Genomic DNA, 15,906 nt, shown 5'->3' with positions numbered 1-15,906 from the left:
CTTAATGACAGAAATGGATGCTGCTATGCAGGAGGCAGGGAAGTGTATGCATACATTCAGTGCAGCTGCTAGTCATAGAGGTGTAGTGGCAAAGGAGCCTAAAAGAGATTCCAGTCCGGATAATGTTAGGATGAAGGGATCTACACATAAGATAAAAGGTATTTTCAGTTTCCAGAAAAAAGAGGAATCACGCAAGCTTACGCAGGAGTTAGTATAATTGAACTGAATTGGATGGATACATAGAATGACACTTTAAAAAATTTAATACAGATGCTGCCAATTCCTTTTGCGTAATGCCTCTAAGATGGCGAAGGGCAGCCATATTGAACTTCCTTTGCGGCATAATTGGTCTAAAATTGGTAAATAATTATTTCTGTTTATTTCTAGAACCCAATAACTACCGAGCTCTGACAGGGCGAGCAGTGAATGGCACTCAGTTGGGTAAGGACTATATGCAGCTGAAGAGCCTGCTACAGCAGATCCGTATCTACTCCCGAGCCAGTCTCTATGGGCCAAATATTGGAAGGCCTAGGAAGAATGTTGTGTCCCTTCTCGATGGGTGAGTAATGTGATTTAGGGGATGGGCCAGAAAGCTAGGAAGTCTCTCTCATACAATTAAATCCCAGGACTTGTGCTGATTTTCACAACCACAAGAAATGGCTCCTTTTTTAAAAAGTAGCTGTTCTTTCTTTCTTTCTTTCTTTCTTTCTTTCTTTCTTTCTTTCTTTCTCTCTCTCTCTCTCTTTTGAAAAAAGAAGGAAATAGTAAAGGAAAGAATGAAATGGAAACACACACAGAGAGAGGTGTAGCTGTATATTGTATCCTACTACATATTTGACTTCAATTTACACCTTAGGTTTCTATCTGTGATCCCTTCTACACTGCCATATAAAATTCTACACTGCCATATCAAATCCAGATTATCTGCTTTGAACTGGATTATATGACAGTGTAGAAGGGGTAGGTGTTGATGCTACAAGAACTGTTTTGTTTTTGCTTTGCTCAGAGAGACTAATAAAGTTGTAAGAGTTGCCTCTGAAAACTGTCAGAGGCCCCTTCCACACAGCGGAATAAAATCCCACATTATCTGCTTTGAACTGGAATATATAGCAGTGTGAACTCAGATAACCCAGTTCAAAGCAGATTTTGTGGGATTTTCTGACTTGATATTCTGGGTTATATGGCTGTGTGGAAGGGCAGAGAAAAAAAAGGTAACCTTAAATGAAACACTATCAGGCTGTATACTCTGGGATTTCTCCTCCTCCTTCTCCTTTGGAAAATATACACTTTAAAGGCAACCAGGTTTCCTATCAACTAGTACTGAATGCAGCTTTCACTTAACAGGGCTTTATTTGAGACAGGATGGTCACTTGAGGGAACTTGATGTACTTTGTTTCTTTAGCAGTGCTGAGGTGACTTTCTTCGGGACAGAGAAGAGAACCAGAGCCTTGTATGTACACAGGTGCAAAGAAATTTCTACATATGGGACAGCCAGGCCCTTTTGATGAAGTGTTAATTAGGCTGTTCAGGCAACCAGAGCTGTTGGGAATTGGCGATATCTGTTCCCTCCTTTTTATGAAGCAGGTCCAAGGTCACAGTGTTTTTCAAAAATTGTGGAGACTCAAGGGAATTACTAACCCTGAGGCTGAGGAGATGATCCTAGCAAGATCCAAACTGGAATCTAGACATCAAAATACAAAAAATACATTTTCTTTCCCTTTACTGCCTTCCTGAAAAATGCATTATATTTGGTAGGCATCAGGTAGGTGTTGTCCTATAACATTTGACTACTTCTGCAAACTAGGGCCCATCTACATTGTGCTATATCCCAGATTATCTTCTGGGTCTTATCCCAGATTATATGGTAGTGGAGACTCATATAATTCAGTTAAAATAAAAATAACCTGGGATCAGATCCTGGGATATAAGGACAATGTAGAAGGGGCCTAGCAGAGTGGTTGCTTTTGGATCACAATTTTGAGGAGGTTAGGAGAATGGGAAGCAATGTGTTGTCACAGTGTAGTGATTCCTCTTTCTATGTACATCCTTTACACACCTTCAAATAGTCCTTAAGAAAGGTGAGAGGGGTTGCACAGGATGCCTCTCAGGCTGGATCTACACTGCCCTATATCCTGGGATCTGATCCCAGATTATATGCTTTGAACTGGATTATATGGGTCTACACTGCCCGATAATCTGGGATCAGATCCTGGGATATAGGGCAGTGTAGATCCAGCCTCGGTGAATTAAAGTGTTCATTGTGTGTGGTGTTTGTATATCTGTAGTTTTCTCCATATTGATTGAAATACTTAGCACTAAAATGTAAAATAAATAAAAATGTAAACCAGGTTTTGTAGCTGAGAAATTTTAAACATGCATGGGCCCCATATTTTGGGAGGGAGGCATAGAGAAACATTGCCCCTATAAATCTACCCCCTTTGAAATAAGATGTGTTCCAGATTTTTCAGCTTAGTTTCTTAGTGTGATATTTCTTGTAAGATGAGCTCACTTTTTTCCCTTCAGTGGTTAAGAGTTGTTATATAGGACAAACATATAAATTATTACTTTGTCTTATTTAAGAAAAAGTTACTAGTCCGGGCATCTGAATATATATAATTTTAGGAAAATAGGTACAGTTCTGAGGCAAAATATCTAGTCATATGGTCAGCCTGACCATACAACAAAAAAAAAATCCTTAGAAGTACTTACATAAAACATTGGACCTTCCTTACAACGGAAGCCAGAATAATAAAAACACTTGCAAAGGGTGAAAATAGGATGACTATTACCAGGCATTGTTATGTAATAGATGTTTGATCATGTAATACAGATGATCACACAGAAAAATTGGATATCATAGAAAAAAAGTATTAGATAACACTTAATGAGTGCCATCATTGTAGCTCATGCTGCACAACAGCTGTCTACACCATCCTAGTAGTATAAGTAATTTAAGATGCTTCATTTTGAAGCACTGCAAAATGCAGATCCATTTTAGAGCTCCCTTCACACTTTATATTTTAGATTCACAGCGGCCTTCTAAATCAGTGGTTCTCAACCTTTGGTCTTCCAGTTGTTTTGGACTTCAGCCCCCAGAAATCCCAGTTAGCTTACCAATTGTTAGGAATTGTGGGAGTTGAAGTCCAAATCTCCTGGAGGACTACCACTGTTCTAAATCCATGGCTGTGAATGTGATCAACTGTCCGATGATGCTACAGATGTAGGACAGATCATGGTGATCGCATTTCTTGACAGATGTTGTTCTGTCATTGCTTGGTCCTGTGTTATTCAAGGGAAAGGTGATGTTCTAACTCTCCCACTACAACCAGATATGATTTTTGAGGATAAAGAAACTTTAAAATATGTACAATAATAACTGTTCCATATTCCCGTGCTGCAACTGGATTCATGTAGGCACTACAATACCAACCTAGTAAAGACTCATTTTGTTGAATAAGCATCATAATCATCAAGTAGATACTGATTCCTTGTTGAACCCATATCATCTTTGTTACACAATACAGCATGAGAATAAGGTTTTAGCAAAACATGAACAGTTATGTCTAAACTTCCTATTTATATAGCCACTTATCATGTTATGAAAATAACAAGTATTTTGTATGTACCTGTTTCATCCCTGTAACATATGAGATCCATACTCTTCATTTTTGTCCATAAGCACATGCTGCAGGAAGTCTCATGGCATTATGCCTGCTTCTGGCATGAAGTTTATTGTGGGTCTTGCATATTACAAGGAATACCACTACTGCACGTGCTATACAGATGTATGTACCCTCTACTTTTTGTAAAGTATAAAGCAGCTTTTAGCTTACCATCAAATGTCTGATTTACACTAGAACTATTCCTTCCTCATTTGCCAGCCCATATCCTACTTGCCTAATGCGTAAGCTAAATTATGTAGACTGATGTGTTCTTTTTAGTAGATATATGACAAACAGGGAGGCAAAACAGATGTGGGCCATGGGAGAAAGGCACACATCAAAGAACATCAAGTACTGAAGAAACCTCATGATGTTCTAACAACTATGTTTGAGCCCTCGTTGAAGAAAGAAGAAGTCACAGAAGAATGAGGAAGGGCAAATATATAATGTCTATATTTTAAAAACACAAAAGAGAAGCTGAGGAGTTATAGACCCATTAGTCTGACTTTTATACCCTGAGAGTTATTAGATCAGGTTATAAATCAATCTGTTTTAAGCACCTATGGGAAAACAGGATAATTGCTAGTAGCTGGTATAGATTTATGAAGATGACAACAGGGAAAACCAACCTAGCAGACTTTTGGCAGGGAACAGTTCTAGAAGATCAGACCAGTAAAATGACTATTATATATCTTAATTGTAGCAACACAATTAATGTCATTTCACAGTTGCAAAATAGAAATGCAGCTAGGAGGAAATATCAGTAGGGAATATGTTGTTATCTAGTTTAATATTTGCAGTAAATTAATAATCTTAGTTTACAGAAGGGGTAATCATTCCATGGGAATGTGGTCTCAATATAGCTGTCCCATTCTGTTACAGACACTTAAAGGATTAGATTTTATATTGTGATATGAACACCAGAGAGCATGAGGTACAAAATACAAATGGTTGATATGCCTGGGCAATTAATTCAAGCTGGGTCCTTGTTATAGCATTAACCTCAACTTCTGAACAGTACTGCTGCCACTTCTGTTTTAAAAATATAATCTAATCCTTTTCAATGAATTAATATTCAGGTGTGGTTTGGAAAGTTGCACATGATATTATCCTGCTAGCATAGGAAAATTATAAATTGATAAATGTTTCTTATCTATGTTCTCCTCTTCCCGATTAATTGTTCTACATAATGCAAATGCTTCTCTACTCATACTTCCTGAAGTTAGTCTGCTAAGAGCTATATCACATTCTTTGATTTATATCACACACATCATAATTGAAACTGTGTGGGAAAAATGCAAAAGTACACAAAACTGAAGGAGCATCTACTCTATAGAATTAATGCAGTTTGATACCACTTTAACTGCCATGACTCAATGCTAAGGAATTCTGGGATTTATAGTTTGGTGAGGCAACAGGCACTCTTTGGCAGAGAAGGCTGAAACTCCTTTAAAACAATAATGCTTATCATTTCATAGCATTGAGAGGGAAAACTGGAAAAGGGATAAATATAAATAGGAGACGAGTACAAAATTAATAAGGTGTAAAAAATAAGCGACTGGAAGGGGGCTTGTATATATGCGTTTTTCTTGTTTTTCACACACACACACACACACACACACACACACACACACACAGAGTATATGTCACCTGCGTTGTTTTCTAAACATTTGTGTAAGGAAATGTGGACATGTTATAGTCTACTTGTATGATCATTTTTTTTTTAAAATCATAGCATTGAATCACTTCAGTCCAACACCAAGGTTTAAAGCAGACTGCTTGGCAGAAAACCACGCTTCTACGCTATAGTCCAATTATTTCGCTTCCTGGTTGTATCAGTCATTTGTATTTTATGTAGAACTTAAAGTTATAGGGGTGTATATGTATGTGTGTATATAAAGTTGATTGTATGTGAAGTGTAACCTGTCACAACTTCGGGAAGGTGGCATGGGCCCTGAATTCAAGACCGGAAGTATAACTGTCCTAATGATATTGGTCATAAATGGCCCTAAGTGTGTGGGAATTGGAGTAGAGTCTAGTTGAATCTTGTGGGGGGTCAGGCCCTCCTAGTAGCAAGAAATATTACACCAGGAGACTGCTGTTCATGGTACCTCATTATCATGCCATGGTCATCGGGCCAGAATGGTTATGGAATCATTGATCAATAGCCAGGTTGGTCTATGCATAGATCTGGGGCCCTTAGATTGTGGGCCAACCCTTATGTCAGCTGTAACCAATAAAATTGTGGCTTAGTATTTTGCAACAAACTCAGATGTATTGGTTTGTTTTGTGGAAACTTGTTGTCCTTGGACCTGTTAATTGCAAAGTGATGCTCTTTTTTAAAAAATTGTATACTATGAAAAGGTAAGGTAATAAATCTTAATAAATAAAATAAAGGTCTTTCTAAATGTTAATCATAGTTTTCTAATGATCAGCATAATCAATTTCTCCATTTTTGCTATTTCACCAGTCTTCATCTGTCATTTTTCTTGTGTTGAGAAAACTAGTTCCTTCTACCTCTGAGCATATAGAATTCAACAATGAGGACATTTATCAACTTTAGGGGTTCATAAATTAGTATGTGGTTTTAAGTATAAGTGTGATCATATTACTGTTTGAAATAAGTAGACTAATGTGGGATAATAACCATCAGATAGAGTGGGATATTCATAGTTTCTTGTAGTTATTTAATTATAGTGTAATTGTAGCATAGTTTTATGTATCTAAAATATCTGTTAAATATCTAAACTATCTGGTGGTTTTATATATCCAAAATATATGTTAATGCTTTCTTTTCTGTGTTTTTCTAGAATAAAAATTATTTTTTAAAAAAAATTGAATTCTGAACTAGAGTAGTAAGCAAGACAAAGTTAATGCAAAATTTGAAAAAATGCCATTGTAAAATGCTAGGAGTGACAGAACTGTACTATTGAGCTCTACTTTGGAATTTCTTAGAACACTGCCCCATTTTTTTTCAAATACAAATAAAAATAGTGAGAGAACCAAGATGTAAAGGTGATTGTGGTTTGTATGCAATAGGTAAGAAAAACTTGGATAAACTTTGATAAACAAAATCTGGCTGTATTTGCCCTAAAGGAAAATAGACATAGTGGTTATTTAATAGTGATATTACTTGTCAACATTTTAGATCATTTATTTGATACACCATGTAGTAGGCTATAGAATATCTGTAGAAAGTACTCTGAAGTAAAACATTATCACCCCTCTCTTGATTTTGAAAAAGGAAATGTATACATTTAAATATATTCTTAAAAGATTTCTGATGCTGCAGTTTTTCATGCTTTTAATTAAAACACAAAACTACAAATTAGTTTTTTTATTTTACATTGCATCTAGAATGAACATGTATGTACAGAACTGGCCATGTATTGCTGCAATATTTTTGGCAAACCACCATGTCATTGTCATTGTTTCTGTCTTTGCCATTTGTCCAGACAGCAGAGAGATACCATTTCATTAGAAGACTGAACAAATTGCAGTTTTTCCCACAAAGTTGAGGCTGCTGAAATGAATAAATGTTCTGATCACCTCACTGAGCGTAATCAGTGAAATGAGGCAGAGAGTTAGTAGGTCAGTAGATATGGAGAACTGTGAACTATAGTTGCCCAAGCTCATGTTGAATACAGTGAGCAACTTACTTATGCTACGAAGTACTGTGGGGACCAACACAAATGTAATGTAAAGATCTGCCTGTGATTGGATATCCTGAAAAAAACAAATCATTTGATTAGAGTAGAGTAGAGGTGTAGCGGGAAAGGGTGCTTTTCTTCCTGTGCCATTTTCCCAAGCAGAATCATTCTCCAATTCAGATCAGCTGCTGTTTGCCTTCAAGGTGAACTTGAGTCAAAAAGCTGTAGCTAGCACACATGCTTGTACAGTGCACATGCCTGTACAGTGCACACACACATACAAAATACCTAACATTGCTCTTTTATTAGGCCTTTTCCTATTCCTTTTGCCTGTTCTTTTAGGACTGCAGCTAACACTTTGCTCTTGTTACCCCATGGCTTCCACAGTACTGGAGAATATCTGAAAACATGCAGGCTTGGTCTGCTTCAGATTAAAACCCCAACAGAGCTCTTGGGAGCTTCCTTTCCTTTCTGATCTTTCAAAAGCTTGGAGAAGCTGTTCTTTTGAAGTACAACTCCAAAAATTCTCCAGCCAGATTGGTCGGCAGCCATGCTGGCTGGGGGACTTTGGGAGTTGCAGTTTTAAAAAGTAACTTCTCTAGCCTCTGCTTATTATCCCCATTTCATATTTGGCCTCTCTGTGAGCTTTGGCTTCTACTACCTCTGCCATTGCCAAATCAAAATATAACAGTATCATGAAAAGTTGGACAACATATTCAGTCTCAAACCCATGCAGAAATCAAATTGGCTGAGTTGAGAAAAGTATGCAAACTCCCAACAGCCTTTTTAGTAAAGGTTCCTCTTGGCATGTTGTTGGTTAGAAACCTTACTGTATGCAATATGGTAAAGTTGCCCTTCTAAGGTAATTGTTTTGCCATATGTGCTGTGCATCCATCACCAAGCTGCAAAGACATGCATGTGTGCTGGTGCTTGAAGATCAAGTACAAGCGGGACTCATTATTAAGTTTTTTTGTTTTCACGATGGCTTCTCAGAGATAGTATATTTGCATCATTTTTGGGGAACAAACTTTCTCCATAGCTTTCTTGATTGTTCAGTTCAGGTATTATATAGGGCTCTGAAGTATTGGTCATCAAGATGTTTTGCTTTTCAGCTTGCTGAACATTTGATTTTTGAATATACTGGTTTGAGATGGTAGGAGGTAAAGCCTGAAAAATCTGGAAGACCAAAGTTTGAGTATTACTGTTCTAGCAACTTAGTTTTTGAGGCTAATTAAATGACTGAACAGTTGGGGCAAAGCACAAATATAAACACTAAGGCTGTTGCAATGATACTGTATGACCTAAACCATTCAGGAACATCCTCACAGATATACACAGTTTAGAGTAAATTATTTCTTCAAAGATGCTTTTGGGTCACCACTGGAAATAATTGTGTAGTGGTATAGCATTGAAAAGGAGAAAATGTGACTGCTGTACTTGGGCTCCTTGGGAAGTGGCATGTGCGCATGAGATATATGTTTGTACACATACAGTGCAAGGAATTCTCCTGTGGCAAAAAGCTCACCAATTTTCTGTATCTCACAGGTTCATGAAGGTGGCAGGGAGCACAGTGGATGCCGTTACCTGGCAACAGTAGGTTTTTTTTTCATTCCTCGATTCCTTCCAGTGTTACTGATTCAATAAATAGGAAATAATTTGGGTGGGAGACAAAATTGGAGGGAAGAAAAAGGGTCTTGTGCAGCATTTCCTAATTTGATGCCCTCTAGGTGTTTTTCTCCATACGTTCTGTCATCTACAAGCACTAGTCATGTTGGCTGGGGTTTCTGGGAGTTACAATCCAAAACATCCTGGAGAGGATCTGGTTGAGAAAAGTTACTCAAGAGCCCCTCCTTCCCATTTTGTTTTGACTTCATTTTGGACATATAACTGTACTGCTGACCAAGGTGGATCTCCAGCAGTTATTTGAGAGGACAAATTCTTTGGAAAAAGGATAACATATGGAGTCAAGCGTTATAGTGCTGCATGTGCTGTTTTGGTACTGGAGGTTTCCATAATGCACAGGTGTGAAATGCTCATCCGCCCACCCCACCCGTTCAAGCACTCCAAAAAGCACTTTTTTGGTGGGTTTGTTTTTTGTTTTTGTTTTTGCAAAATATAGCAGCAAGATTCCCATTGTGGCAGTCGTAATAGTTTTTTCAAGCTTTTTTTTCTTTTCACCTTTTATTGAACAACCATACAAATAACAGTATAAGACTGATACCAAATGAATGTCAAACAATCTGTTGAGAGTACATAATAATAAATACATTAAGTATAACATATCACAAGTAGTGGTGATGGCTTGAGAACTGATCTTCAAAGACACACTATCTAGGGATAAGATGCAAGTCCAAAAGTTCCTGTGAGTCCATGGAAAAAGTAAGTAGCAAGAGTAGTCAATAAAACAATCTGTTCCAACTACTGTAAATGGAATTGATCTGGTCAATATTTTTTTTACAGTAGTTGGGATAAGTTACAGAGAAATAACTTGCTCTTGCTTCCTATCAATATATCTTTAGGACAGTGATTCTCTGTGTGTCCCCAGTTGTTTTGGCCTACAACTCCCAGAAATTCTCACTAGTTTACCAAATGTTAGGATTTCTGGGAGTTGAAGGCCAAGACATCTAGGGACCCACAGGTTGAGAACCACTGCTTTAGGATAAGTTTATATTGAGTGCCAAGCACTGATATTTTTATCCTGGGAATTTTATTTTTGCTGTATTATTAACTGTCAGTTTCTTCAAAATAATCCTTGTAACTATGGTCTTGGTTTATGCAAATGTTTCTGTAGCAAGATGTTCCAATGATGGTGCTGAAATTGTCCTGTGTTTTAAAGAGTCATTGGGTTCTTAGTAGTAATCTCTTGGCCCTGAGTGAGGAAGGAAGCCTTTTTACTCAAACTTTATTATTTTGACTGAGCAAAGATGGGGAGTGTGCTTATCTTTCTCTGCTGACTGGTAGACAGCGACATTTTATATCAGTGTTTTCCAGACTTTGATCATCTGGATGTTTTGGACGCCAGCCTCCAGAACCCCAGACAGTTGGCCAAGCTGCTGGGGATTCTAGAAGCCGAAGTCCAAAATAGCTGGAGGATCAAAGGTTGGAAATTAAATGCTTATCTAGATGAATGCTTACAATTAACCAAGATGCCATTTTTAGCATCACTCTTTGTTGCTATAATGCAGTGGTTCTCAACCTGGGGTCCCAGATGTTTTTGGCCTACAACTCCCAGAAATTTTTGGGAATTGAAGGCCAAAAACATCTGAGGACTCCAGGTTGAGAACCACTACTATACAGAAGCTATACAGAAGACTCTACATTCTGAAAGAAGATCTATAGTGCATGCATATGTTTTCAGGAAGAGGCAATAGAATTATAGTCACAGTGAACTTGGAATCCCAGTAACTTGAAGCAACATTAAGTCATTGTTATAAATTGTACTTAGCGCAAACACATCTGAGAAACAGTTTCACATGAACTGTGGAATGCCCTTCATATTGAGGTTTATTCTTCTAACTAGCAAAGATATGGGAACACCAATATGTTGGAAGGCTACAGTGAACATTCAGATTCTTCATAACTTGCCCCATAGAAGATGCTGTTAAGATAAAAGACTTCATGGTCTGAACTAAAGGAAAATGAAAAATGTGTAATATCCGATAATTGATTTATTTGTCTGAGTGTATATATGTTGTTTTTTAAGAACAAAGTCCACCCACATTAGCCATTCATCATTTCTCTGAGAACCCTGCTATTGAGATGGTGGATGTTTCTACATAGCAACACCAAGCTGAATGTAGTTGCTAATGGTATACAAATGATTCAGTTCTATTTGAACAATTGTAACATGCACTAGTTAGACATTTTCAGAAGGATGTCTGTAATAAGGCTGGGACAACTCTGGAAGGCAAGGTACATTAGCCTTCAGGAGAACTTGGGAGAGCTAAAAACCACCATCAAATTATTATTATACTATATACTATTTCCTAACAGAATACTATTCCTAATACTATTTCCTAACAGAAGAATTAAAAAAGAAAAAAAAAGATTTAGGAGGGACAAAGTAGAAGGTGTTACAGTCACATGGAACGAGACAAGATACTGGTTGAATATGGAAGAAAAAGCTAAACTCTTCTACACAGAACACATCAAAGGGAAAACTAAAACATTTACAAAAAGACAAACAAAGAAAAGACGAACGAGATGAAGATGAGGACACAGACCAAGAGGACATCAACTTAAGAATAGAATTGGAAGAAAAAGAAGAAGATAAAAGAGACCCAAAAAGATTTAGAAAATTCTCACCCTAGAACTACCAACTGATAAATCTGCAAGAGGTGATCCAGAGGTGACCAAAAATACGGAATAAACATGGACTTAAGGATATATTCCAACAATGTAAATGGACTCAATTCCCCAAATAAAAGAAATTGAATTTTCAACCACTTAAAGAAATTTTGACTTAATTGCTTTACAAGAATCCTACATAATTCACAAACACGCAAAATATCTAATACAAAAGAAATTGGGGAAAGAATACTATGCTTCAAGTAATGAGAAAAAAATGTGGAGTAGTAACATATGTCAAAGAAGGAATACAATCAAAATTGATTTTTAAAGAAACAATGGAAGATATTTAGGCATAACTATTACAATAAATAATCAAACAATTCTAATCTGCAACATATATAGCCCAAACAGATCCAAAACTAAATTTATAAAAGAATTAAAGAAATAAATTGAAAAATATAATGATTTAATCATCCTAGGGGACTTTAATGGGGTTATTGATTTACTAAAAGATAAAACAAACAAGGAAGGGATGAAAACAAAATCGATAACTAGCCAATTACCCAAACAATTTAAAAGCCTAATGGAAAATTTAAATCTTAAAGATATGTGGAGAGAATGAAATGAAGAACAAAAGGACTAGACCTTTTATTCTAACAGACACAAAATGTGGTCCCGAATAGACATAGCATGGGCAACCAACTCCTTAATAACTAAACTAAAAACCAATACAAATAATGCCATGTCTATTTTCGGACCACTGTGCTTTGGAGATAATAATAAAAGATACAATACTTCAATATAGATGGAGATTAAGTGAAAATTTACTAAAACAGGAAAAACGATATACAATTAAACAAAAAATTATTAAAAGAATATTTGGAGTTCAATAAGAGAGGAGAAACATCTAAAATTATACAATGGGAGGCTTATAAAGCCATAATGAGGGGGCATTTAATTCAACAGGCCGTAATCAGAAATAAAAGAAAACAAAAAGAAACAAAAGAATTAATTGAAAAAATAACACATAAAGAAGAACAATAAAAAATCCCTCTAACAAAAAAAAGAAATTTAGAAATATGAAGAAAACAACTACAATTATTACAGATGGGGGAAATGGCAAAACATTTAAAATGTATTAAACATTATCATTTTCAAAATGCCAATAAGATAGGGAAATGGTTAATAAACAAAATAAAAGAAAAAAACCCAAAAGAATTTCATTACAAAAATTAAAGAAGATGAACATATATATCATGAGGAAATCCAAATTTTCAAACAATTCATAAATTTTTACAAAAATTTATATAATAGGGAATATGTACCAAAAGAGGAAATAATGAAACACATATGTCAATTAAAGCTACCAAAAATAACAGAGGACCAGAGAAAACTACTAGATGATCCCATATCAATGAGTGACATTGATTTGGCAATAAATGGGCTCAAAAACAATAAAGCACCTGGGCCAGATGGGTACACGGCACAATTCTATAAAATATTTAAGGATAAACTGTCACGACTATTAAAAGATATACTAAATGCAATATTGGAAAATAAAAATATGCTCAAATCATGGGAAAAGGCAAACATAACACTCATCCATAAAGAAAACACAGACCCCATGGAAATAAACAATTACAGACCAATTTCCCTCTTGAATAATGATTATAAAATCTTCACCCAAATAATGGCAAATAGACTAAAAAAATTCTTAAATGACTAGATATCTGAAGATCAGGGCAGCTTCTTACCAAAAAGACAAATTAAAGACAATATCAGGATCTTATTTGAGAAGAGCTGGCCCTACTATTTATAGATGCCGAAAAAGCATTCGATAAAATAAATTGGGAATACTTATTCTTATTACTACAAGAATTGGTTATAGGACAAAATTTTCAAAATGCAATAAAAGCAATTTACTCCAAACAAGAGGCAACAATAATATTAAATGGTAAAGAAAGCAAAACGACAATCAGTATAAAAAGAGGCACAAGACAAGGTTGCCCCATGTCACCTCTGCTATTTATAATGGTAATGGAAACCTTAATAAAAGAAATAAAAGAAGATAAAATTTTAGAAGGATTAAGAATAAGAAATAACTGCTATAAAATTAGGGTATACGCAGACGACGTGGTCTGTATAATAGAAAATCCACTTAAAAATTTAAATTGTTGGATAGAAAAAATCGAAAAATTTGGAAATTTGGCCGGTTTTAAACTAAACAAGGGAAAAACTAAGATAATGACCAAAAATATGGACAAAAAAAATGAGAAACTACAAGAGATTTCACGTCTAACAATACTTAATAATATCAAATATCTGGGAATACAACTCATGACAATTCAAAACTACTAAAAAATAACTACGAAACTACATGGAATAAAATACAAGCAGATCTAGAAAAATGGAAATTCCTAAACATTTCCTTAACGGGCAGAATTGCTATAATAAAAATGATGGTCCTATCAAAATTGCTATACCTATTTCAAGCCCTACCAATTATTAGAACAGATCATGTACTTAAAAGATGGACCAAAGATATAAATTTCTATGGAGAAATAAAAAAGCCAGAATAAATTCAAAACTGTTAAGAGATAACACAACGCGAGGGGGAATGGGTCTGCCAAACTTAAAGTGTTATTACGAAGCATGTAGTTTAATTTGGCTAAAAGATTGGACAACTTTGGAACACAGCACACTGTTACATTTAGAAGGCCACGACCTCAGACCTGGTTAGCATAATTATATTTGGTATGACAACAGAAAAACAGAAAAAAATTTCAGTAATCATTTTATTAGAGCCTCCCTAATCAAAGTATGGGGAAAATATAAGGACAGATTTTATAGTAAAACTCCCCTCTGAATATCACCCATCGAAGCTCAACACAATAGAGAATTCAGCAGAGAAAACTGGTTAACATATCAACAAATATTTAAAAAGAATGATAAAGAATACATAATAAAAACACATACAGAAATGAAACAAATATATAAACAAATATTGTGGTATCAATATTACCAACTACAAATAAGTTTCAAAGAAGATGCTAAAAAGGGATTAAATCAAGACCAGGGAAAATAATAATATAATAAAACTTTATTTATACCCCACCACCATCTTCCCGTGGGGACTCGGGGCGGCTCACAATGTTACAAAAGTAACAGTGCAAATACATTAACAGTTTCAAACACAAGAAGATGATAAAAACAGAAGTTAAAACAAAGGTTTATACAACAGTAATAATATCAAACAACCACCAATGCAATTCAGTCAACTTCAAAGGTGTGTGTGTGTGGGGGGGGGAACTATAGCAGCAATATAAGATAAAATCATTAGATTAAAATACCCCGATGAAAGGAACCTAATAACATTCAGAATAGAATTATAATGAAGCTGGTCATCCAATAGCTGTCTCTCCAAAGACCAGCCCAAACATCCAGGTTTTCAATTGTTTCTTAAAGGATGGTAGGGAGGGCACCAACCTAATCTCCCTAGGGAGGGAGTTCCAGAGCCGGGGGGCCACAGCTGAGAAGACCCTCTCTCTCGTCCCCACGAAACGTAACTGTGAGGAAGGCGGAAGCGAGAGGAGGGCCTCCCCGGAAGATCTCAGAGAGTGCGTAGGTTCATAGGGGACGACGCAGTCACGAAGATAGGCAGGTCCTGAACAGTTTAGAGCTTTATAGGTAATAACCTGCACCTTGAATTGGGCCCGGAATATTATCGGCAGCCAGTGAAGCTGCTTGAACAGGGGGGTTGACCACTCCCTGTAAGTAGTTCCAGTTAGTAACCTAGCTGCCGACTGTTATACCAACTGTAATTTCCGGACCGTCTTCAAGGACAGCCCTTGAAGAATGGGAAACTATAATGAAAAGAGACAAAAGGTTAATAAGAATACTGTACCAACAACTATTAAAATGGGCAACAGAAAAGGAAGACATAAAAGAATGTATGATAAAATGGGCAAAAGATATAGGCCACAGTTTGAATTTGGAACACTGGGAAAAATATGGAAAGAAAAATTAAAATACACGGCTGCTACCGATATTAGAGAAAGCTGGTACAAGATGCAATACAGATGGTATTACACACCAGAAAAATTATCAAAAATTAATAAAAAGAATTCTAACATGTGCTGGAAATGTGGGGAAAAAATTGGAACATTTTTTCATCAGTGGTGGACCTGTGAAAAAATAAAAGAATTTTGGAAGATCATACACCAAATGACACAGGAAATTGTAGGAATCAAATTTAAATTAGAACCTGAAATATACTTATTAAGTTTTACGAACTCAAAATTTTT

General features: G+C 36.0%; 1 protein-coding gene across 2 annotated transcripts in view; it reads left to right on the top strand.

Moving 5' to 3' along the window:
* hpse2 (heparanase 2 (inactive)) overlaps nt 1–15,906 on the top strand; it is a 180,450-nt gene that overhangs the window by 129,254 nt on the left and 35,290 nt on the right. For both annotated transcript variants that reach the window (XM_016992159.2, XM_003218456.4), the window contains exons 5-6: nt 388–559; nt 8,858–8,905. In XM_016992159.2, coding sequence (XP_016847648.2) covers nt 388–559; nt 8,858–8,905 — 220 coding nt within the window. The remainder of the gene's footprint in view (nt 1–387; nt 560–8,857; nt 8,906–15,906) is intronic.

The sequence above is a fragment of the Anolis carolinensis genome, chromosome 3, assembly GCF_035594765.1.
Source record: "Anolis carolinensis isolate JA03-04 chromosome 3, rAnoCar3.1.pri, whole genome shotgun sequence".
Classification (NCBI taxonomy): Eukaryota; Metazoa; Chordata; class Lepidosauria; order Squamata; family Dactyloidae; genus Anolis; species Anolis carolinensis.
This window is presented reverse-complemented; position numbering and strand designations above follow the sequence as displayed.